The sequence below is a fragment of the Acipenser ruthenus genome, chromosome 18, assembly GCF_902713425.1.
Source record: "Acipenser ruthenus chromosome 18, fAciRut3.2 maternal haplotype, whole genome shotgun sequence".
Taxonomy (NCBI): Eukaryota; Metazoa; Chordata; class Actinopteri; order Acipenseriformes; family Acipenseridae; genus Acipenser; species Acipenser ruthenus.
Window position 1 is genome coordinate 112,501 of NC_081206.1, and position 25,724 is coordinate 138,224.

General features: G+C 46.4%; 3 protein-coding genes across 3 annotated transcripts in view; all 3 read left to right on the forward strand.

The window, feature by feature from the left end:
• Positions 1-937, forward strand: part of LOC131698546 (uncharacterized protein C20orf85-like) — a 3,459-nt gene extending 2,522 nt beyond the window's left edge. The window contains exon 4 of the mRNA XM_058990631.1: positions 48-937. Within this exon, the coding sequence (XP_058846614.1) occupies positions 48-206 (159 nt within the window). The 3' untranslated portion in view covers positions 207-937. The remainder of the gene's footprint in view (positions 1-47) is intronic.
• Positions 938-4,050: 3,113 nt separating this feature from the next.
• On the forward strand, positions 4,051-9,131 carry LOC117403848 (charged multivesicular body protein 4b). The gene is made up of 5 exons (XM_034006342.3): positions 4,051-4,436; positions 6,368-6,545; positions 7,004-7,118; positions 7,272-7,398; positions 7,803-9,131. The coding sequence occupies exons 1-5, from the start codon at positions 4,253-4,255 to the stop codon at positions 7,862-7,864; spliced, it is 666 nt and encodes a 221-aa protein (XP_033862233.1). The 5' UTR covers positions 4,051-4,252; the 3' UTR covers positions 7,865-9,131.
• Positions 9,132-11,376: 2,245 nt separating this feature from the next.
• On the forward strand, positions 11,377-21,106 carry LOC117423505 (adenosylhomocysteinase A). The gene is made up of 10 exons (XM_058990633.1): positions 11,377-11,530; positions 12,852-13,042; positions 13,601-13,676; positions 14,213-14,365; positions 15,449-15,561; positions 17,020-17,227; positions 17,515-17,602; positions 18,228-18,342; positions 18,749-18,943; positions 20,356-21,106. The coding sequence occupies exons 1-10, from the start codon at positions 11,503-11,505 to the stop codon at positions 20,485-20,487; spliced, it is 1,299 nt and encodes a 432-aa protein (XP_058846616.1). The 5' UTR covers positions 11,377-11,502; the 3' UTR covers positions 20,488-21,106.
• The last annotated feature ends 4,618 nt before the right edge of the window (positions 21,107-25,724 follow it).

Consider the following 25,724-nt stretch of genomic DNA (forward strand, 5'->3'; position numbering starts at 1 on the left):
AACCTGCCCCTCCTTCTCCTCACTGCAGCTTCATTTTTGTCCCACAGGTGGACTCTTCCCCTAAACTCCCCCAGACAACACAGGGGTTCATAGGCTGGAGGTCAGCTGTGCCCAGCCTGGGTCTGGAGCGCTTTGGGAAGGTTCACAAAGGCAGGACCAGCTTCCTTAAAGAAATGAAATGGCCAGCAGAGGCGAGCGATTCCTAATTCACCTGAAGATCCTGTGTGAAAGCACTGGAGCTGAACGCTGGCAGTAACACAAAGCAGGAATGCTGTGAAGTAGAACAGACTGAAATATCTGAAAACACGTCACTCTTCTGTTTGTGTGTTTGCACTTCTTTATTTTGTTATTTACATTGTTGCTATGAACGGAGGAGAAGGTTGTGAAGCTAATTAGCTGTAAGAAATATTTTCCTTGCCTTGGCTATCACACTATTTATACAGAATATCAACAAACTGAGGTATGGATTGTCACTTATTACCCTGACCCTAACCCTAACCCTAACCCTAACCCTAACTGAGTTTAACAAGCTTTGAATTGGAAAGGTTTGTTACAGTGCATCTTTCCTGTACATTGTTGACTCATTGAATTCTAGCTCATCCCTCTGCCCCGGCACAGAAGCAGCAGCCTCCAATGTTTCCCCTGGTTTCTCTGAGACACAGCAATGTGTGCTGTCCCAGTCCTGACGCTGTCAGCTCACATTCACACTGCAGCTCCCAGCATGTGCACAGGGCTGAGTCTCACTAACCTCGCCACTGATTCGAATGCACATGAACAGCTTCACTGGCATTTCCACTGACATGCCATTCGTGTGCTGCTCCCTGAGATTTCTCAGAGGTACAGTGTCACTTGTTTTCTAAATTGTTTAATCTACTGTTACAGATTAGCAAAGGCTGTCCTTAAAGGCATAAAGAAAATAGATATTAAAAAAGCACATACACAGCAAACTGAGGAAAAAAAAGTCTTTTTAGAGCGGTTTGTTTTTCTTTAATAGCACCTGTGTTTTTAAATAGCACCAACATGTTCTCTGCAGTCGCCGGAGTTATTTGCGTTCTCCCCTCGGAGACGACTGCATGAGGACGACTAACCGCTCTGCTTGGAGAGGCAGACGGACAAATCGCTGTACAAATTCTACAAGATTGGTGAGAAGCAAAAGCTCATTCGCTTATGAAAAATACATCATAGAATTCAAACATTCAGAGCATGCACAGCATCTGGGGCCCAGTCAGGGTTTAATACAGCATTTGTAGAGCAGCACTGCAGCATGTAGAGAGAGAGCCTGTCAGGACTGTGTGCATTTTAAACAGGTCAACACTAGAGCACTGCAGCGTGTAGTGAGAGAGAGCCTGTCAGGACTGTGTGCATTTTAAACAGGTCAACACTAGAGCACTGCAGCATGTAGAGAGAGAGAGCCTGTCACAACTGTGTGCATTTTAAACAGGTCAACACTAGAGCACTGCAGCATGTAAGAACATAAGAATATAAGAAAGTTTACAAACGAGAGGAGGCCATTTGGCCCATCTTCCTCGTTTGGTTGTTAGTAGCTTATTGATCCCAGAATCTCATCAAGCAGCTTCTTGAAGGATCCAACATTACTGGGGAGTTGGTTCCAGACCCTCACAATTCTCTATGTAAAAAAGTGCCTCCTATTTTCTGAATGCCCCTTTATCTAATCTCATTTGTGACTGTTGCTTCTCTTTCCTGCTGACACGTCTCTCCACACTCCGGTCAGGGGCTGAAGTCCAGTCCAGGATTTCAGAGAGACTCTGCAGTCACAGCTCACATCAAACACACAGGGATACAAACTGGGCTGTTCACAAGCTTTCTTTTCCGTAGTGAACTAGTTAGTAACCTTCACAGCTGATTAAACGTGAGCAGCATGGAAGGTGCCTGCGAGGCTGTGTGAATCACAGAAGACGAGTGCGTCGTCTGGGGGTAGCGGGGAGAGAGGAGGAGCTGGAGGAAGGAGATGGAAAAGAGGCTGTGAAGAGAACAAGGCAGGGGGGAAAGAGCAGGTGAAACACACCTGCAAACACAAACACACCAGGAGAATCACACCATGAATAGCAATGAACACACAGCGAAGTGAGCCCTTGATCATGAAAATGCATGAGATTCATATGTTAGTGGGATTGCTACTTCAGTGGGGCGTTGCACAGATAAGAGACTCTTTGGCTTTCTGAGAGGCAAAAGCTGTGCAGTTTCCTTTGCATCGAATGCACATTAATCAAGGTTTAGGGGTGCAGTTTGAATGCACATTAATCAAGGTTTAGGGGTGCAGTTTGAATGCACATTAATCAAGGTTTAGGGGTGCAGTTTGAATGCACATTAATCAAGGTTTAGGGGTGCAGTTTGAATGCACATTAATCAAGGTTTAGGGGTGCAGTTTGAATGCACATTAATCAAGGTTTAGGGGTGCAGTTTGAATGCACATTAATCAAGGTTTAGGGGTGCAGTTTGAATGCACATTAATCAAGGTTTAGTGGTGCAGTTTGAATGCACATTAATCAAGGTTTAGGGGTACAGTTTGAATGCACATTAATCAAGGTTTAGGGGTACAGTTTGAATGCACATTAATCAAGGTTTAGGGGTGCAGTTTGAATGCACATTAATCAAGGTTTAGGGGTGCAGTTTGAATGCACATTATCCAAGGTTTAGGGGTGCAGTTTGAATGCACATTATCCAAGGTTTAGGGGTGCAGTTTGAATGCACATTATCCAAGGTTTAGGGGTGCAGTTTGAATGCACATTATCCAAGGTTTAGGGGTGCAGTTTGAATGCACATTATCCAAGGTTTAGGGGTGCAGTTTGAATGCACATTAATCAAGGTTTAGGGGTGCAGTTTGAATGCACATTAATCAAGGTTTAGGGGTGCAGTTTGAATGCACATTAATCAAGGTTTAGGGGTGCAGTTTGAATGCACATTATCCAAGGTTTAGGGGTGCAGTTTGAATGCACATTAATCAAGGTTTAGGGGTGCAGTTTGAATGCACATTAATCAAGGTTTAGGGGTGCAGTTTGAATGCACATTAATCAAGGTTTAGGGGTGCAGTTTGGTTCAACATGGTGTGTTTTTTGTGCAATGCAAAAACTCATCTTCAAATATGTTGTCTCAGTCAACTATTACTCATCAAGTTAAGACGTGTGAGTCATGTTTAGGAGCCTTGGTTGTCTTATGTAACTTCACAAAGACAGCAGAGAAGAAAGGGCTGCAATGTGCCTTCTATCACAGCCGCAGGCTGCAGTGTAGCCGTCTCCAGAGCAGCTGCTTCTTTCTATTGAATTCCCAGTTTTGCTGGGTTATTTCTCAGCGGGGGCAGAACGAGGCTTGCAGGCCCACATTAAGAGAAAGAAAAAGCCCAGCTGTCTCTTCCAGCTCGTAAGTAGGGTTACATTGTTTCTTATTCCTTTTAGAATTGTTATCAGTGTTTCTTCATTCCACAACACAAAATACATTTCAATTTGCAGGACATGAGGAGACATACCACTATATTCATATATACCCTGTTTTTAATATCCCACTTTTATATAATGGGGATTAAAGGATACCCTAAGTTACATACTCGTACATGTGATGGATTCGTGGATAAGGACTGCTCTTTATGTACTTTTACTGTGTATGTAGAGGTTCAGTTATCACAGAGCGCCCTCTGCTGGAAATATGAGCACGCTGCTCCGCTGCGGTTTACCATGGCGCTCCGGCCATCAACACGTGACCTGACTCCGCCTTAGTGGCTTAATATCTCAAAATGAGTTTACAGGGGAAAACATATCAACAGCTACGAGCAGAGACGTTGTGTCCCTCTTTCCACAGTGCAAGTTCCCTTCCTGTATTACACATATTATGACCTCACCAGAGGCTTACATTTCTGTGCTGGCTGTGGTGGTCAGGTGGGGTAATGTTACCTGTTGCACAAGACGTAGGCGACATTGCGTTTTAAATATGTATTCATGATTTGACTTGAGTCGTGCGCTTTATGCATTAATATTGAAAAAAAAAAAAAAAAAAAAAACACACGCATGCGACTTTAAGACGCTCATGGGCGCGTCAGCGTTCCAAAACGCACGCAGCGTGACTCACGGCCTGGTGAGCGTGACGTCATCGGGCCCTGGACAACAAGTGAGGAAGGAGGAATAACAACAAGAAGGCGAGCCGACGGTGGCTTTTCGCTGAAACAGAAGACAGAACATCGTACACGATTGAAATTGTATTAATTTTTTTATTTTATTTACTGCGTAGTTGTTTAACCGGGATGTCTTTGTTCGGAAAGCTGTTCGGGACCGGGGGGAAAACGGGCAAATCCCCGACTCCTCAGGAGGCGATCCAGCGGCTGAGAGACACCGAAGAGATGCTGACGAAGAAACAGGACTTCTTGGAAAAAAAGATTGATCAGGAGTTGCTGACTGCAAAGAAACACGGCACGAAAAACAAGCGAGGTGAGGGGGGAGAGGGAGCGGGAAAACAAGCGAGGTGAGGGGGGAGAGGGAGCGGAAAAACAAGCGAGGTGAGGGGGGAGAGGGAGCGGAAAAACAAGCGAGGTGAGGGGGGAGAGGGAGCGGAAAAACAAGCGAGGTGAGGGGGGAGAGGGAGCGGAAAAACAAGCGAGGTGAGGGGGGAGAGGGAGCGGAAAAACAAGCGAGGTGAGGGGGGAGAGGGAGCGGAAAAACAAGCGAGGTGAGGGGGGAGAGGGAGCGGAAAAACAAGCGAGGTGAGGGGGGAGAGGGAGCGGAAAAACAAGCGAGGTGAGGGGGGAGAGGGAGCGGAAAAACAAGCGAGGTGAGGGGGGAGAGGGAGCGGAAAAACAAGCGAGGTGAGGGGGAGAGGGAGCGGAAAAACAAGCGAGGTGAGGGGGGAGAGGGAGCGGAAAAACAAGCGAGGTGAGGGGGGAGAGGGAGCGGGAAAACAAGCGAGGTGAGGGGGAGAGGGAGCGGAAAAACAAGCGAGGTGAGGGGGGAGAGGGAGCGGAAAAACAAGCGAGGTGAGGGGGGAGAGGGAGCGGAAAAACAAGCGAGGTGAGGGGGGAGAGGGAGCGGAAAAACAAGCGAGGTGAGGGGGAGAGGGAGCGGAAAAACAAGCGAGGTGAGGGGGGAGAGGGAGCGGAAAAACAAGCGAGGTGAGGGGGGAGAGGGAGCGGAAAAACAAGCGAGGTGAGGGGGGAGAGGGAGCGGGAGAGGCACGAAAGATTGATTATTTTGGCTATATATTTCCATGTATAAGAAACGGTTATTTCCTAGCAACAGAGCGGACGAAAACAACAAGACAAGAACGCCAATACATATCTAATGAGCAGTAAGAACTTCGGACTAGTGACGCAACCGTGGGAAACTGGGAAGTGATGTCGTGGAGGGTACCCATCCACCCAGAACCCTGCCTGCACGCACACGCACACGCACCGCATTCCGGCACAGAGTACAGTAATGAGGGTAGGAGTCGGACAGTGCCCTCTGTCATCGAAGCCAGTTTACTAATGTTCTGTTGTCGTTTCGCGTGGATCGGTGCCAGGGAAGACACAGGCAGGTGCCTGAACTCCAAACTTAACATGTTAAAATAGAGCGAATGTAAATAACGGCACTACCGCCATTCAACAAACAGTTCACGAGGTTCCTCACCACTCCCTGAGTCACGCAGAGGACCGTGCCTGCACATTGCAGCTGTGCTGACTGGAAGAGTACCGGTAGCACACACACCGAGGCTTGTGGAATCGGGGAATTTGTAGTGCAGTACGATATAGCATGCAATCTGTTAAAACGGGTATTCAATGGAAACGATGTTGTTAAAGCTGCAGTGTCCTGCAGCCTGCCCCAGTTTTATACTAAATGCTTCTTGGATGACTTTCGTAGTGTAGCCTTAAGTTCACCCAGACCTTGTTGGCTGTACAGTATGTTTACATAACTTATAAAGATACAGCAGGACTTACGATTGTTTCAGCCTTTGGATCAAAGTGTCCTATCAATTGAGCACGTTGTGTCCCAGCTGCTGAATCCACACAGACTGCACAGTGGCCTTTGGAAGACATGAGTTCTTGAGTGTAAAGATAGCAGACTGAAATGGGACTGAATGTGTTTCGCTCTTCCTAACGCAAGCTTGTTTTGAGGAGCAGGATTGGTACATTCTGTACTTTTTTTGGTTTATTGTTTAATTGCAACTTTTCACTTTTACCAATTTACCAACTTCACAAACATGCATAGCTCATTAAATGCATCCAGGACATTTTCCAAGGATGTTGCAGAATTAGTCCCTGGCTGGCATTGTTATCTGGAATGATCTGGAGAATATATCTGGCATGCTTGAGAGTCAGGCGTTGCTATCTGGAAAGATCTCAAATGCATCTGATACTTGAAACTTGCTTTCTCTGTCCTGCCAACAGCTGCTCTTCAGGCCTTGAAACGCAAGAAGAGATACGAGAAGCAGCTGGCGCAGATCGACGGCACGCTGTCCACCATTGAGTTCCAGAGGGAGGCGCTGGAGAATGCCAACACAAACACAGAGGTGCTCAAGAACATGGGCTTTGCTGCTAAAGCCATGAAAGCTGCTCACGAGAACATGTAAGGGAACTTTCTTCCAACACAGAGGCTGTGCTGTGGGACTGAAACAGCCCTCGACCCGTTCACAAGGGTGGGGGGAACTTGCACAGCAACGTTTTGGCTGCTGGTATAACATTGTTCAACCGTTTTAGTTCTCGACTCTCTGTTTATTTTTGTGTGACTTCATTCTTTCCATTTTACTTTCCATTATTCCACTGACTGGGAATGTTGCTCTGGGACCAGAGTAACTTATTTACTAAATCCATACAGACGTTAAATCCTGCATTGGCTTTGTATGAATATATACCTCCTTAAAACTTTTCTGCATGAGTAGCACTAATTCAAAACCAGTTACGAAAAGCTCTCAGATGTACAGTTCTGTATCATTTTTATCAGTGTCTGCATCGTCAATTATTTTTGAGTCACAGTGCTAGCCAATGAACACACCAATGCATTCATGCCTTTTGCATTGTTTTCAGGGATATTGATAAAGTAGATGACTTAATGCAGGACATCACAGAACAGCAGGAGCTTGCACAGGAGATCTCCGATGCTATTTCCAAACCGGTAGGATTTGGAGAAGATTTCGATGAGGTAAGGGACAGGGTTTCTTGCCTGAGGGTTTTCCTGGTTAAAATGAATGTGGGTCACACTGTAGGATTGGGGGGTGTCTGTGTGTATGCTGTGATGCTCGAATGTCTTTGAACTGCACCTGGAACTGATTGTTTTATTAACTTTGTTATCCAGGATGAACTGCTGGCAGAATTGGACGAGTTAGAACAGGAGGAATTAGACAAAAACCTGCTGGAGATCGGAGGCAGTGAAACTGTAGCGCTACCCAGCGTGCCCTCCGCGCCCCTGCCAGCGAGGCCAGGTAAAGCAGCTGCTCTTCAGAGAGCATGGGAGGGGGAGGTCCTTCATTCACCAGCTCAGCTTAATGAGGACCGAACCATTTCATACCAGCAGATTCCTTTCATTGCAACACATGATTGGGTTCCTTCTCTTGAGCAAGCTGTAGTGCTGAAGCTAAAGAAGCAACCCTTTTGTAACCCATTGCCCTGATCTGAATAACAGTATTTATTTGAGTGTTTCAGACATTTGAAGAACATCAAAATACAGTAGTTCTTAAAAAAAAAAAAAAAAAAAAAAAAAAAAAAAACCCTTTAGTAATGCATTTAGACAAAGAAGCCTTTTGAATTTTGTTTATTAAAAGACCGTCTGGCGGTAAAAAGCAAATCCAAATATTGTATTGACTCGCGCATTGCACTCTGATTTCAGCAAAGAAAGATGAAGACGAGGACGACATGAAAGACCTGGAGGCCTGGGCTGAAACCATGTAACTGCAGCACAGCCAGCACCCGCCACTCTGTTTCAGGAAAGAGGAGACTGCCAGCTCTCACAGTGGGCTGTGTGTAACATTGAAAAGAAATGTGCTCCACATACCCGTAGCTCTTAATCTCCTCCCACAGCAGTAAGGGGTGCAATGGGCTTTCCCCTTCGTGAAAGGGAAGACATCTTCTGAGAGCCTTGGCCCATCCACTTCATCCAGCATACTGCTATCAAGACCCCTCTGCTTTTTAACAGGAGCCATTGGCACCACAACACACACCATTCATATCCCTGGAAACAATCGAATCAAATGCTCAGCACAATATCCCTTACAGACGCTTTCAATTTGGATGTCAGTTTTAAAATATCTCCAGTGATAACATAAGGCAGCACGCGCTCCAATCCCGAGGAAGCAGGCTGCGTTTATGTCACAGTCCTTGCTGGCTAAACTCTCTTTTTTACTAAAGTGCTTCTTGGTGGTTTGGGTGTTTTTTTGCAGAAGTTGCTGGATCCTTGAATTTGGGATTGACTTCTCTGTATATATGGAAGCTAGTGAAAGTGCAGCTCAGGGTCTGATGGTCTAGTGTTAACTGTAGCGTGTGGGCTTGAAGACTGATGGCCACGCTGGTTTTGTGCTAATTTAAGATTTGCGTAAGGCTGTCACTAAATTATTTAAATATCATAACGTTAGCTGAATTAACTGATGGTTAGGTTTTTATTTTCAAAGCAAATGAAATGTGTTTCTATTGTAATCGTCAGACGAGTTAGATAAGCTGGCATACAGTGTGTGCTGGTTATTCGTCTGAGCAGTGACTCTGCTTTACACATGCACACATGCTACACAGTCGCTGCTGTCTTCTTTGGTTGGTTCCATAATGCTTATAAAATCTAAAATCTTCTCCTGTATAGAAGATTGTTTCTGTGCTTGAGAGAAGAATCCAGTGCAAACCCAAACTAAACCCTCTACAAACCTGGTCTGGAAAGATGTGCAGCACGACATTGTTCCAGCTGGGATACCAGGACAGATAGGAGATGTGTGATTTTTGTTAACCAAAGAAAGGTTATACTACCCCATTGCAAACTGGCATGGAATTGACAAGTGTCTTGATGTTAAACTAGGGGATGTTGTTCAGTTAAACATGCTGTACATTTTCTACATTAAACGGCGCTGTGTATGGATATATTTGGAAGTGGTAACACAAGCATTAGCATGTATACATGTATATGTTTTAATGAGCCAGACTATTATTTGAATGTTCATTAAACTTGTTGATTATTTGTTGTGGTTGGTTTTATTTTAGGTGGAGGCTCTGTGCAAAGCGACCGGGTTTAATCTTCATATCTGCTATTTGTAGTGGAGGGGTTTCTGTTTGTAATGTGTGGAAGGCAGACAGCCTCCTAGTGTACTCTTCACAAGCACTCACACACTCACACACTGACACACTCACACTGACACAGGCTCACGCTGACACACACGCTAACACACAGGCTCACACACTGACACGCTCACACACAGGCTCACTGGTCTGTTGAGTTTCTACCTGCAGTGTACTGTCCTTTTGTTATGTTGTGGGCAATCAGAAACCTGCGGCTGAGATGAACCAGGTTCTCCAGCCTGGCTGGCAGTGACTGTGCTGTTTTCCATATCTTTAGGCATGTCCTGCAGAGTTAGCCAGTAGCAGGGGGCTGGAGCACAGAAATGACAGGGCAGGAGCAAGGTCTGGATTGTGCAATGCATGGAAAGAGTATTAAAGTGCCTGAAAGCACTCTGTTGAGATTTGAAGGGGGATCAGCGCTGTGCAGCAATAAGGACACTTGCATAACAAACAGTGTCAGCCTTACGTAAGGCCTTGAGGTTCAGAATGGGAGTGTCCCACAGAGGATCATTATAGAATGTGTATTTAAAAATAAAACCTAAAAGCGTTAACTGCCCTGGGCTCTGAAACATAATGTGAAAATAATAATAAAAACAGCAAGGCAGAAATCCTATACTCCTGCCCCTGCTGTCTCATCTGATGCTATTTCAGCTCTGGAACTTCAAATATCCTGCTGCAGGAGCTAGAATACAGAACGTCCTCCGAGTTCACATACGCACTGCAGAACGTCCTCCTAGTTCACATACACACTGCAGAACGTCCTAGTTCACATACACACTGCAGAACGTGCTCCTAGTTCACATACGCACTGCAGAACGTCCGCCTAGTTCACATACGCACTGCAGAACGTCCTCCTAGTTCACATACACACTGCAGAACGTCCTAGTTCACATACACACTGCAGAACGTCCTCCTAGTTCACATACACACTGCAGAACGTCCTAGTTCACATACACACTGCAGAACGTGCTCCTAGTTCACATACGCACTGCAGAACGTCCGCCTAGTTCACATACACACTGCAGAACGTCCTCCTAGTTCACATACGCACTGCAGAACGTCCTCCTAGTTCACATACACACTGCAGAACGTCCTAGTTCACATACACACTGCAGAACGTCCTCCTAGTTCACATACACACTGCAGAACGTCCTAGTTCACATACGCACTGCAGAACGTCCTCCTAGTTCACATACACACTGCAGAACGTCCTAGTTCACATACACACTGCAGAACGTCCTCCTAGTTCACATACACACTGCAGAACGTCCTAGTTCACATACGCACTGCAGAACGTCCTCCTAGTTCACATACGCACTGCAGAACGTCCTTCTAGTTCAAAAACCTGGAATGGGTGAAACTGCTATGCAATATGAGTCCTATTTCCATCCCTGATAAATCTGATATCCCTGTATATCCCTTGGTATGTTGCTGTTATTCTGCATTGAGTGTGTTTGTGTTGCTGTTATTCTGCATTGAGTGTGTTTGTGTTGCTGCTATTCTGCATTGAGTGTGTTTGTGTTGCTGTTATTCTGCATTGAGTGTGTTTGTGTTGCTGCTATTCTGCATTGAGTGTGTTTGTGTTGCTGTTATTCTGCATTGAGTGTGTTTGTGTTGCTGTTATTCTGCATTGAGTGTGTTTGTGTTGCTGTTATTCTGCATTGAGTGTGTTTGTGTTGCTGCTATTCTGCATTGAGTGTGTTTGTGTTGCTGTTATTCTGCATTGAGTGTGTTTGTGTTGCTGTTATTCTGCATTGAGTGTGTTTGTGTTGCTGTTATTCTGCATTGAGTGTGTTTGTGTTGCTGCTATTCTGCATTGAGTGTGTTTGTGTTGCTGCTATTCTGCATTGAGTGTGTTTGTGTTGCTGCTATTCTGCATTGAGTGTGTTTGTGTTACTGTTATTCTGCATTGAGTGTGTTTGTGTTTTTCTCAGTAATTTAAACTATACCCCTGAGCCCGTCGATTTAAAAAAAAAAAAAAAAAAAAAAAACGCAGGTTCTTCTGCACACCCACGCCAACATGCCATTACCCATTGGCCCTCGGCGTATCCAGTCACGGCTTTCATATCAGACTATGCCCACGGTTGCAGCCCGTTCGGTTGTGAAACGTGGACCTTGATACGTAAAGCAACTCATGAATATGCTAATGAACAGCGCACTTAAAGCCGCGGGAGGATCCACTGTCTCTTCTCTTTGCTAGTACAGTGCTGTTGCTGGCGGCCTGGGAGAGTAAGTGCATTTCAGTCTGTATCTCCCGCTCATTCAACATCAACATGTCCGAAAAACTGCCTTTCAAAGTCGGTAAGTTTAATCAATAATATAATATTGTATTGAGGGTCTCTAAAATAGATAGTAACAGTCGAAAGCGAGGCTGGTCCGTTGATGGTAAAGAATCCATTTGTTGTTGTTGAACATGCGACTCTTCTTGGATTCTTGGTAATTCTGTCTTTTTATAGCATCACCATTGCAGGGTTACAGTTGTAGATTTCGACCTGCATTTTGTCAGTAACGTGCGTTGTAAAGGATACAATTATTTATTTTGCTATTTTAAATCTTTTAAAGCTAATGTGTTTATTTGTATACAGTAAATGTTAGTGTCCGTTGTTTTTAAATGGTGATAATTTCAATTAGGCGACGCGTTTAATGTTTTTATTTATTTCTCCGGAGGGGAAAATATTTTGTAGCATGGTTCCCGATTTGTAGATCTGGTCTAAGTTTTCACGTACATGCTGGTATTTGTAGTCCCTCCTATTGTACGGCCCTGTTTGTGTGCATTACGCATTGATCTTGGAAAAACTACAACTCCCAGACTGCCCGTACGAGCCGGCCAAAGTGCTCGCTGATTGACAGCCGCGAGTTAAACTTGAGCTATTCTTGGATGTGCGGCCTGGAGCTGAGCTCAAGCTCGCACGTGGTGCTTTTGCAGGTGGATCTCCGCGCAAGACTAGTAAGAGTGTGTGCGCATTTTTATTTTTTATTTTCATGAATTAGTTTATGCAACTGAAGCTTATGAAACAAGATCACTTGCTTTTCTAACGCCTTAAAACCGACCTCCCACAATTATGACCAGTTTTGCATTACACACTCGCACTCACTCAGACACTGAGACTCGCACACTCTCCAAAGGTGCAATCCATTTAGTTGGACATTGCACAACACTTCAGCACAGTGACTGTTGAGTAATAGTGTACAGCTCCCTGTTGCCCCTCCAGTGCTGGGCTTGTGTATTGCACAGTCCTGGTCTTCCCCTTCTCCAAACCATTTGGTGTGAAGCTCCTAGTGAAACAGGGACTGGCTCATACAGCTCTGCAATGGGAATCTCTTCCATGTCTGGTGCTCATGAGAAATGACTGGCTGGGTGCTCAGCTCTGAAGAGGTTCTGTCTCTTCCATGTCTGGTGCTCATGAGAAATGACTGGCTGGGTGCTCAGCTCTGAAGAGGTTCTGTCTCTTCCATGCCTGGTGCTCATGAGAAATGACTGGCTGGGTGCTCAGCTCTGAAGAGGTTCTTTCTCTCTTCCATGTCTGGTGCTCATGAGAAATGACTGGCTGGGTGCTCAGCTCTGAAGAGGTTCTCAGACCAGACGCTATGCCTGTGTTAACCGGCTCTTTTTTGATTACAGCTGACATCAGCATGGCGGAGTGGGGCCGCAAGGCTGTGGAGATGGCGGAGAACGAGATGCCTGGTCTGATGAGGATGCGGGAGATGTACGGGGAGTCGAAGCCCCTGAAGGGAGCGCGCATTGCCGGCTGCCTCCACATGACCCTCCAGACCGCCGTGCTGATCGAGACCCTGACGGCCCTGGGGGCTGAGGTGAGAGCTGCTGCAGGATCCCTGAGACGGGCGCCAATACAGGGGAGCCCAGCTTCCAGTGCTCCTCTTCCACCCCAAAACCACCTGCAGGATCCCTGAGATGGGCTCCAATACGAGTGTGTCTCACACAGGGGAGCCCAGCCCAGCTTCCAGTGCTCCTCTTCCACCCCAAAACCACCTGCAGGAAGTCCTTGTTATACACGCAGTCACCATGACTAAACAAACTCAATTGTGTGACAAAGACCTGTGTGCAAGCTAGTTAATACACTGTGGGGGCTGATCCACATTTAGTAGAAAGTTACCAAGAGATATGAAGTCTCTAATGCACACAAAATAAACAAACATCTGGCAAGCTTTAATGCACCCGTGGCTCTTCATGCCCTTGCTGTTAAGCAAAGTGATGCATTCTCCTGTAGGGGTTGCTAGAAAGGACAGCTTCTTTGTGTGGTGTTCTCTGTGATGCATTCTCCTGTAGGGGTTTCTAGAAAGGACAGCTTCTCTGTCGTGTGGTGTTCTGTATTATCTGTGACCGTGACCCTGCGTTGCTCTCTGTTTCAGGTTCAGTGGTCCAGCTGCAACATTTTCTCCACCCAGGATCACGCGGCCGCAGCCATTGCCAAGACTGGCGTTCCTGGTGAGTGATGTGAACGGCACGCTGTGCGCTCCTTAAACATGGCTTTGGGTTATTTATTAATTTCCAGTCCTGTTTGGTTTGCTGCATCTGTCTCCCAGTTTACTTTGTCTTCAAGGCAAATCTGTGCGAGTCCTGGAAGGTTTCCCCTGAAATTAAACCAGTCATTTTACAATCTGGCCCTTCTGCTGGAGGCTTCTGTCCTAAAGAGTTCACAATTTCCTCTTTAAACACATGCAGTGTAATGAATGGAACTCCGTCCTGCATTTGTTTGTAGGTCTGTTTGTTTTACTGTGATTGAATCTGCCTTCCAGTGTGCGACGGCGTGGCTCTTGTGAATGATTTGTGGAAGCGCAGCTTCACTTCTTTACCAGCTTCTGTAGCGCAGCGGTAAGGCCCCTACGTTGGGAGAGTCCTGGCATGAACCCAGTCATCTGCACAAGAGTTCAGCTGAAGCTCTCGCCTCCCTAACCTGCCTTATTAACTCTCTCCAGCACTTTCCTGTATCATTTGAGCTTTGTTCTTCCCTCCTGGTCCAGTGTACGCCTGGAAGGGAGAGACGGACGAGGAGTACATCTGGTGCATTGAACAGACCATCTATTTCCAGGATGGGAAGCCACTCAACATGATCCTGGATGATGGAGGGGACCTTACCAACATGGTGCACAAGAAGTACCCCAAGCTCCTCCCAGGTAAGGGCACCGCGCAGGGATCTGTCCTGCTGTACGGGGGTAGAAGCCCTGGGATTCAGAATGCTCCTCGATGAGGTCAGCTATTGAAATGGTCAAGAGGCTGTTTAAACAGTCTGGCCTCTGTTGGTCATTAAACCTTCGCTCTCAATCACTCTAGCATTGTGGGAGGGGTGCACAAATGAAGACCATCACGAGTCATTACATTTTAGTCAAACAGTAGCAACTAACATAATGGCAATGGATGTCATTTTGTATGCGCTTGGATGCAGTAAGTCTGTACAGTCGTGTTGCATTCCTGTTGTAGGACACTAGGTGGGGGTGTTGCACTTCCTTGCACACTTCAGTTGTCTTGGCTACTCTGCAGGTTGTCTTGCATTAATCCTGTTTGTTTGAAACTAGTCACAGAAACCCTAATCCTGGTGGAAACTAGAGAGACGAGAAATTCCTGTCCCGCTGAGCGGAACAAACAGGGTTGTGGTGTTTACAGTGGATCAGTAACACGAAGTGCTGGCCTGTGCTGTTCATGAGTAGTATGCAGGGGTGTGCCAACCTACTGCATTGACTGGGCAGTGTTGCAGCTTAGGATCTAGGGGGCGCACTTGAGTTCAGTGTAAAACTGACTGTGAAACACTTCATACACTGTCATTGTAACGGCAGGTTGTCCCATTTAAAGTTGTGTCTTTCTTAACACTGGATTGTGGGTTGAGCTCTGAAAAGCTGATCTAGGCTCCCTGGTGTTCCTCTCTGGGGATTCCCATGTTGACGCTGCCTGCGTTTTATTCCTGCCTGTCTTTGATAAGAACCACCAGTTCTGATGCTGGTGATCGGAGCGCTGCACTGAGCTGCTGGCTCAGCCTTCCCTCCCTTTGCTCTCCATGATGATGAATTTGAGTGTAGTGGGGTTTGCATGGTCAGTTTATGAAGGCAGTGAAGCAGATTGGTGCGGTTCGGGGAGGCGAGCCCTGGGGCTTGGAGAGACGCAGTTGATCCGGTCGCCTTTGCTCCTTCTCATTAAGGCTAGGGGTGTTTTATTGCTCCTACCAGAGTTGCAGATGTATTTTATTGATGTCTTGTTTATTTTAGGAATCAAGGGGATTTCTGAAGAGACCACCACAGGAGTTCACAACCTGTACAAGATGTTGAAAAATGGAGAGCTCAAAATCCCAGCCATCAATGTGAACGATTCAGTGACAAAGGTACCACAGTGACTCGTGCTTTCAGTGCAAGTCTGTATTGTAAAGCCTCCCCTTGCTTTAGTGCCCACGGCTCTCCTCGCATTCTACCAGAGAGCAGCTTGAGAATCAGTCCTTTCTGTCTGCAGAGTCTCTGCTGCTTCCAAAACCACCTCCGCCTTTTCATTTTCATCTCCAGATTGCATTCCCTGTTGATTGGGTGACGAATTACAAAGCAGAGTTAAACCCGAATCATCGTCTGAGATCTGCTCTCATTCCACATTGTTATATTGTGCCTCCTTTGGAGCCTGTATGTTCTTGAGTGTGGGCCAGTTTACTGTGCGTTAGGAATTCCATATCCAGCATCCTTGGTAAAGCATTCGTGTCGACTTTCTTGGGATAGGACTTCATTGGAGTGACTGCTTTTCTATGACCTTGTGATCAAACACGTCAAACACGTGAAGGAGTGTGAACTGTAAAAGCATGCGCGCCACATACAGCCTCAATATGAGCCGTGGAGATTAATGGCAGACATGCAGCAGCTTAGAAACACCAACGGTCAAGTCTGAGGGCTTGTAGCAGTTTGTATTGTTTCATGGCTTAGGGTTCCCCTGTGTGCACTAGCTACAGTAAACTAAACACTTGCTGGCTGATCTACAAAGAACATGATCTAGCGGGAATAATGAAAACCTATAAAGTGGTTTATTGAAACTGTGCCTCCCATTTAAGAAAGCATTGCAGGATCTAGTAAACTCATTGAAGTAACAAAGCAAATGGATGTATTGCATGACCCCAGTGCTGCTACCCGAGTTCACACTACAATGAAGCGTGCTCGTGGTGGTTCTGGGGGGTGTGTAGAGAATGCTGCTACCCGAGTTCACACTACACTGTAGCGTGCTCGTGGTGGTTCTGGGGGGTGTGTAGAGAATGCTGCTACCCGAGTTCACACTACACTGTAGCGTGCTCGTGGTGGTTCTGGGGGGTGTGTAGAGAATGCTGCTACCCGAGTTCACACTACACTGTAGCGTGCTCGTGGTGGTTCTGGGGGGTGTGTAGTGCTGCTACCCGAGTTCACACTACACTGTAGCGTGCTCGTGGTGGTTCTGGGGGGTATGTAGAGAATGCTGCTACCCGAGTTCACACTACACTGTAGCGTGCTCGTGGTGGTTCTGGGGGGTGTGTAGAGAATGCTGCTACCCGAGTTCACACTACACTGAAGCGTGCTCGTGGTGGTTCTGGGGGGTGTGTAGAGAATGCTGCTACCCGAGTTCACACTACACTGTAGCGTGCTCGTGGTGGTTCTAGGGGGTGTGTAGAGAATGCTGCTACCCGAGTTCACACTACACTGTAGCGTGCTCGTGGTGGTTCTGGGGTGTGTGTAGAGAATGCTGCTACCCGAGTTCACACTACACTGTAGCGTGCTCGTGGTGGTTCTGGGGGGTGTGTAGAGAGTAACGCCCCCTTGTTCTTACCCCTCTGCAGAGTAAGTTTGATAACCTGTACGGCTGCCGCGAGTCTCTGATCGACGGAATCAAGCGCGCCACGGACGTGATGATAGCGGGGAAGGTGGCAGTGGTGGCGGGGTACGGAGACGTGGGGAAGGGGTGTGTGCAGGCGCTGCGAGCCTTCGGGGCGCGAGTCATCGTCACGGAGATCGACCCCATCAACGCACTGCAGGCAGCCATGGAGGGTGAGATGACAACAGCTTTCTATTTACTGCATGTTGTACTGCGGAGTGTGTTAGTAGTCATGGATAAGAAGCTCCTCTGAAGGCTTGCTCTGGTTAGGGTTAGTCGTGGATAAGAAGCTCTTCTGAAGGCTTCCTCTGGTTAGGGTTAGTCGTGGATAAGAAGCTCTTCTGAAGGCTTGCTCTGGTAGGGTTAGTCGTGGATAAGAAGCTCTTCTGAAGGCTTGCTCTGGTTAGGGTTAGTCGTGGATAAGAAGCTCTTCTGAAGGCTTGCTCTGGTTTCTCCTCAGGTTATGAGGTGACCACGATGGATGAAGCCTGCAAAGAAGGAAACATCTTCGTCACGACCACCGGCTGTGAAGACATCCTGCTGGGAAGGTGAGTGTGTGTCTGCGACAGGAGGACTGAGCTGCTTCCACAGAGATAGCTTCAAACCATGGCAATGAGTCAACTAGCCAGACACCACCAGCACTACCAGAGCAATGAGAGCTTCAACTAGCCAGACACCTCCAGCACTACCAGAGCAATGAGAGCTTCAACTAGCCAGACACCTCCAGCACTTGCCATTTTAAAGAAACACATAAATAAATATCAGCATTTAAATTAGACTTTTGTTATGTCTGAAGTTGGTTAAGATTTACAATGTTCCTGCTATTCAAACAGAAGTCTAGAGGCAAGTGGCAGCATGCTGGGTACAAGGTGCCGTTCTTGGGTACATCAACTCTGCTCTGAATGTCTGCTGTTTCTGATGGCAGTCTCTCAAACACTGATAGATGTATCTGTAGTAACTGTGTAGAGCCTCATCTCCCTGCTGGACATTGTGGAGCTACGAAGAGAACAATGGACTTGGATTGAAATGCTGAAACGGGTCAAACTTGCAAGTTACCTGCAGTTCAAACTAAGATGCATGCTTTTTTGGGATGGATTTCGGCTGCTTGTAACACTTCACGCTGTGCATGAAACCAGTTCAGTCATTTCCATTTTTACAAATTTCTTGCATTAGGCACTTTGAACAAATGAAGGATGATTCCATCGTCTGCAACATTGGACACTTTGACGTTGAAATTGACGTGAAGTGGCTTAATGAGAATTCAGAGAAGATTAACATTAAACCCCAGGTGAGTCAAACTGCAAGCTTAACGCTTTTCCTCTGTACTGAATGCACCACCTTCCTATAATGCAACTTATTCTGCAGTTCTGAAAATAACCACCAGAGGGTGCTCAATTGAAACTTTTGCTCAATATACAGGGTTGAAGAGGCATTTGGGTGAAATGTGCTTGACGATGCCTTTTCACAGTGCATGCTTTTCCCATGGATGCACCTCCGTTCGTGCCCCTGCATGTAGATTTGAGGATTGTGAAACTGTCTATGCTTCAGTATGACTTGCACCAGTCTGCTATTCATGTTGGACAATGTTTATTTGTAGTACAGTAAAATCAAATACTTTAACAAACCAGCCCATGCAGACTGTTCTCTAATTGTGTGTGTGTCTCTGTCTGTCTCTCTCTGTTTGTGTTCTGCAGGTGGACCGCTACATGCTGAAGAACGGCCGCCACATTATCTTGTTGGCGGAGGGTCGGCTGGTGAACTTGGGGTGCGCGATGGGTCACCCCAGCTTTGTGATGAGCAACTCCTTCACCAACCAGGTCCTGGCTCAGATTGAGCTGTGGACCAATACCAGCAAATACCCCCTGGGGGTCTACTTCCTGCCCAAGAAGGTAAGAGGGGCTGGGCAGCTCTGCATGCTGGGATCCCTTTTAAACGGGATGTAGCGCTAGGACAGCCCCTAGTCCTCCTCTTAAACTTTGAATGGCTTCTACCATGTCTTCACGTGTCCAAGTGTGTAAGATGTATTTATTCTCATTATTTTCTTTGAGGAGTTCTGTGCGAGCTGCGCTTCAGTCAGTCAGCTGTCAGTTTAGTGACCGGTCATGAAAGCAAAGCCAGGGTAACTATTGACCTATCGGTGACCTATTTTGTTGACTAGAATTCCAGTCTCCTCTCGGATACATGACAGAATTGCCGGGAGTGCAGCGCATTCCACACTCTTTAGAAGAGGCAGGAATGGCTGAGAGAGTTTAACAAGCTAGCTGTATTCTTCTGTACTTGTGTTTGTCGTTCTTGGTGGCACTCTGAGCACAGAAGAGGTTCAGAGCTTTGTGTCGAGTAGATTGGGTGAGGTGGGAGCACTTTATTTATATCAAGAAAATATTAAGCAGTAGAAATGTGCTGGCTCAGCCCATCGGCACACTTTTTTATAGTGGTGTGTGTTTTTGTTTGTTGTTTTTTTAATTCTTGCCACATAAAATAAACTGCAGTTGGACCCCTTTTTTATTACAGCTTAGAACAAAACTAACTGGGCATCTCTTTTTAAAATTCTCCGCTGGTGAAATGGAGAGGCCCACGGCACTGGTCCCAGGGCTTGGCAGGAAATTCCACCTGCGATCCGACTCTGTGGTGAAGCCGCCTTCACATGGGGTTTAGTTTTATTTTCGGCAGGAAGTAATCTTACTTGGCTTGCATTTAGTTTCCATCGTATTTAATCACTACGGTTTGCTGTTAGTGGGGGTTTACATTAGAAGCTTTTCATTTTTAACCTGTTCTGTCCAGATTAAGCCCTGTTGAATTGCTAGTCTTTTAGATCTGCTGCTCTAACTGGAGGACTGGTCTCGAAGTGACTGCCCTGGATTCTTGCTGGGCGGTCTCTTGAGGTTTAAGCCCCGTTTCACTCGCTGCACGGGTTTTCAAAGTGGTGTCTGTTCCTCTCTCCACAAACCAGTCAGAATAGATGCCTAATGAAATCAGAAATGTGGATGTTTAATCTCCCAGGGCAGCGCCCCTCTCTGGGTCAGCTCGACATGGTAAATTCATAAGGAGGCTTGGGCTTGGTGGTCCAGTGGTTAAAGAAAGGGGCTTGTTACCAGGAGGTAACTGACTCTGTGTGTGTGACCCGGAGCAGGTCGCTTAACCTCCTTGTGCTCCATCCTTCGGATGAGACGTGAAGCTGAGGTCCTATTGCAAGTGACTCTGCAGCAGTTGTGATGCGTAGTTCACCACCTAGTCTCTGCTAAATGAAGTCATGAAATGGCTGGCAGCTTGTTGACCTCTCTTCCTCTCTTCCTCTTTCCAGCTGGATGAGGCTGTGGCAGCTGCTCACCTGGAGAAGCTGGGAGTGAAGCTTACCAAACTGACTGACAAGCAGTCCAAGTACATCGGCCTGCCCAAAGAGGGGCCCTTCAAGCCAGACCACTACAGATACTGAGACCAACCTGCCAAAGCTCTCCCGCGCTTCCAAAGCTGCTGCATTCATTTCTGAATTACTGGAACGAGTTCTGTCGGGCGTCTCCCAAACACCCCCAGAGCTGGGGCTGGATCGCTTGGCTCTCTAGACCTTGCATTTGTTAGTGGTCGTCTTTAATTGAAGCAGGGTTAGATTTTTACCAGTGTGTGAAATGACAGATCGTTAGCTTACTTTCTGTGGTAGCACTGTGTGAATTGCCAGCAAGTCAATCACGCTGAAAATGAGCTTTCATGATTGCCAAACAGTTGGCTTTACCACTCAGCCTAATGAGAAGGAAACTGCAATTCTATTGGATCTGGAAATAAAAGAAATTCCAAACTGGAATGCACTTAATCTAATGAGACGCATCAAAAGTGAAATTTGGCTTTATTAAAAAAAAAAAAAAAAAAAAAAAAAAATCCTGAATCCAGAAATGAGTGCTGGCTTGAACAGCCCCACGTTGCCAACATTGATGTCCTGGTTGAACTAAGAGCAGCGTTGGACTCTCTTATTGGAACTACTGCCATAATGTCTTAACACTTGAATAATGCGTTTGCTTTAAGCATAGAATTCCAAATAAATAAACGGTTGGGTTATGTAACTTTTGACTTCTTTCTTGAGTCTCGGGTGACCAGGTTCAGTTGACTATGGGTTATCGGTGCCCTCGCACCCTGGTTTGAATGACTGGGTTATCGGTGCCCTCGCACCCTGATTTGAATGACTGGGTTATGGGTGCCCTCGCCCCCTGGTTTGAATGGCTGGGTTATCGGTGCCCTCACACCCTGGTTGGAATGACTGGGTTATGGGTGCCCTCGCACCCTGGTTTGAATGGCTGGGTTATGGGTGCCCTTGCACCATGGTTTGAAGCTAGGGAAAGAGTCTGTTGGTCTCCCCTCAGAAATCTGCACTCCCACACGGAAAAACACATGCAATTAGTTCACTTTGTCCCTGGTCTTTTCGTAAGTCATACATTAATCACCCTGAAAACCACTTCTGCCAATGCGCCCTGCTCAAGGGGCTGGGGTCTGGGTCACATTTATTACCCTGAGTGAGTAACTGAGTTTTTCACGTCTAATCTTTGGTGGCTGTCTTCATGCTCTGGGAGGGGGAGCGGGGATCCAACCAGTACAGAACATGAACTGGGGAAGTGGGTGGGTGTTTTGACGTTTACTGGCATAGTTTTCAATTGGCTCCTAAAAGCATCAGGGTTTCCTTGTTTAATGGGGACACATTGAGTTGGGTAACAAGCTTGTGTTTACAGATCCGAATCCTATTTAATGCTTGACTTTAAGCAAGCTCTGAAGGCTGTAACCACTGCATAACATGAAACACAGTCCCCCGAGACCTCAGACTCAAACCAAACCATCTTTTAAGATGACATTTTCAATGGAAAACAGCTGCTGCTCAAAGTGCCATTTTTGGCTTGCTAGATTTTTTTTATTTTCGTTAATTTTTTTTCCCATGTGTGGATCTTAAGCTGCTCCCCCTTGCGCCTTCATCTTAACATTGAGAGTTTGTAATATGGCAGGAACACGCAGTGTTACGTTATGGACCGGGGGGTGTGTGGGTTTCCTCTCCTCTCTATTTGCAGAGGTGGTCCTTATTGGAGCTTCAGTGAGTTTCCATGGAGAAGCTCTGAAGACCGCTGTGCGACGGGATAATAAACTGAAAGCTTGGGGTTCCATTCCTTGAATCGCTGAGCCAGAGAGAAGAGAATTCTGAATCTGAAGGCAAGGACACTAATGCTGTCTCAAGGGCTGCATGGAGCAAGATACCAATCCTTCAATTGCACGATTACAGTCCATGTGCTGATACAGGTAGTGGTGGCCATATCAGTCCAGAGAGGATAGAGAAGGGGGTGTGATAGCTTGTATTGGACTAACTGAACAATAATTAATCGCAAGCTCTCAAAAAGAACCCATTTTGAATCGCTACAATTCTAAAGCTGGATGTGTGGCCGCACAATGAACAGTGCCAAAGACTAAAGACATTCGGACTAGTGACACAAAATGGGTTCTTTTTGTTAAAGCTCTGATGCCACGTTTGAATGCAAACATCGATCTCTCTGCCCTACTTTTACCTTTGAGGTCTTGAGAGCTTGTGATTAATTATTGTTTAGTTAGTCCAATAAAACGTATCGCCTCCTTCTCTTTGTCTGGCGATAAAGGTGTTAGAATTCTCTTCAGAATGCTGAGCGTTTCCAATGTTCTGCTGATCTGGATGCAGTGCTGAGTTTCTCGCTGTGTTTTTATCAATGCGTTTTACCTGTGTGCTGAAATGGTACGCTCCTTGTACATTTTAATACTAAGGTTGTGTAAAATGACTCATCTGAGTTTAAGACCTTTTAATCCAGCTGGTATCAATTAAAATGGAAAATAAACCGATGAATAATTAAACCACCTCAAAGATGCAAGGTAATTATCACAGTAATTTACATTTACACACAGAGCTCTTAACAGCCAAGTCCAAGGCTGCTGTCTGCTTCCACTCTTAAAGGAGGAAGCAGCTTCAGATTGCGTGATGCTTCTGAGTGGAGGTGCTGGGACTCCGTTCAGAAGCTGCTCTTTTATTTGCTTACCACAGACATACAGAGGTGAGATCAGCCTGCCTGTAGTAGTAAGTCATAGAGCACTAGGTGGCTTGCAGAAAGACACTTTGCATGTGTGTGTGTGCATGCGTGCGTTTGTATGTGTGCGTTCGTGAGTGTGTGTGTGTGTGGCAGGCAGCTGGAAGTGAAGAGCTGCTCCTGGACTCGGGTCACGTTACTGAGAACACAGCAGGCTTGTACACTAGCCATGCTTAACACTGCTCTGAGACGAGGAATACAATGCATTACTGCATTCAACTTGTTCTTCATGAAGAAAGAAAAAACAAAGCGATTTTAGAGGGGCTGCTTTTAACTTCACAGATCTCCTGTACATTAAAAGATGTTTTTTCCACCGAAATGCCACTGGTGGTGGTCACTGTGATAGCTGGGGTTTGATGCAGGCATCCCCCATGGAGGGATCTGGACCTAGCGGAGCACGGCTGGTGGTGGTCACTGTGATAGCTGGGGTTTGATGCAGGCATCCCCCATGGAGGGATCTGGACCTAGCGGAGCACGGCTGGTGGGGGTCACTGTGATAGCTGGGGTTTGATGCAGGCATCCCCCATGGAGGGATCTGGACCTAGCGGAGCACAGCCTGTGGTGGTCACTGTGATAGCTGGGGTTTGATGCAGGCATCCCCCATGGAGGGATCTGGACCTAGCGGAGCACGGCTGGTGGTGGTCACTGTGATAGCTGGGGTTTGATGCAGGCATCCCCCATGGAGGGATGCAACACTGCCAAGTTCTCTTGCTGTAAGTGAAGATTGTCAAACACATTCACAAAGCCATTTCATAGGGTTTTAATTGGCGCACTACAAAGTTGTTTTTTTTTGTAAGCACAATTACAGGAAAGATTTATTATAAACAGGTGGGACTGGCAGAAAGCAGAACTAGCCTGCCAGTCCACACGCACACACCATTCAAAAACTTTCCATGGAAAATCCACAGGCACGTGGATACCAGTCAGGCAGACGGGGCCTTTATCTGATGTTAACACCACAAGTGCTTCATAACAGCAAGCAATCCACAACCGATCTGCCAGGCTGGGACATTCAGAACATAACATTTAACATCAAGTAATACAACATTTAACATGACAATATCATATCTGTCTTTACACCACGAGCCATGAAACGCAGTTCACAGAGACGCATTCATTCAATTCCAAGCACCTGCAGTTCTTTTGATACAGTTCTCAGGAGACCAGCATTCTTTACATGAAGAAGCTGTGTTGATGTTTGGTGAGTTTGAGATGAGCCGCAGTCAGGGCCGGCGTCAAACTAATTGATTGAATTGAAAGGAGAAGCAGGCTGTGGACCCCAATCTCATCTCTACACCCAGGATGGGTCGTGTGATGGACCCCAATCTCATCTGTACACCCAGGATGGGTCGTGCGATGGACCCCAATCTCATCTGTACACCCAGGATGGGTCGTGCGATGGACCCCAATCTCATCTGTACACCCAGGATGGGTTGTGCGTCACACTTTGATTTTTGTTGGCATTTAGATACCAACCAACGTCAAGATGTATTGTAGGGCGTCCCAGTCTAGAGGGGAAGCTGCCAGATACCAGCCTGTATTTCAGAACAAATGAAAAGCAGCCAGTGCAGAGCCCTGTGCGTGCCAGACCTGGCTCTCTGACACACACAGACCCAGTGCAGGGCCCTGTGCGTGCCAGACCTGGCTCTCTGACACACACAGACCCAGCACAGAGCCCTGTGCGTGCCAGACCTGGCTCTGACACACACAGACCCATCGCAGAGCCCTGTGCGTGCCAGACCTGGCTCTCTGACACACAGAGTGTAGTCTTCCATGCAGTGTTTCATTACTGCATGATTGTCAGTGAAGTGCATTTAAATTGAGATGATGAACAAAACAAAATCATCACCAAATGATGAGAGCAGAACTTTATTTAGTGCAGGTGTGCACTGCTGCCGTTTTAGTCATGCCATCAAAGAAATACTTTTGCAATTCCAGAACTGTAGTTTCAATGTTTTTTTTTAGTGCTCTGAACTGTAATTCAAACCAGATAAAGCCGTATAGAATGCATTTGCATGAATGCGCTACAGTCTCATCACCTGACAGCTGCTTTGTTATTCCTTGCAGATGTAAGATACTGTCGAGTGGAATCAGATAATGGCAGCAGAAAAGTCTTTTAAAAGCAGCATCTGACACAGGAAGCAATGTCAGTGTGGAATGCCACAAAAGCCCATGTTTGTGAGGGATCTAAAATAATGAACTCCATTATTAAAGTTTACAGCTGAATACCAGGGCAAAGGCAAGCAGGGTCCAGTGATTTTAAACAGACATTTCTATTCTCAAAAACTATACAAAATACAAGACAAAAAGAACATTGAGATGTGTTTCCATATCCCTTCATAATGTTTCGGTGGAATGATCTTACAGTGTAAAGCATGGCAAGTCATAGTGAAGCAGTGTAGTCATAGGATAAGCAATGTACTGATGGAGTTCACAAACAGAATGAACAGCCAATGAAACCAAGGAGCTTGGTGAGGTTCCACTGAAGAACGGGGTTCATAGTGATGAAGGCTCTCGCTGAAGCGTGGTCTCCTCAGTGTGACTTGGTCAGTGTGCATGCTTGCTGAAGCGTGGTCTCCTCAGTGTGACTTGG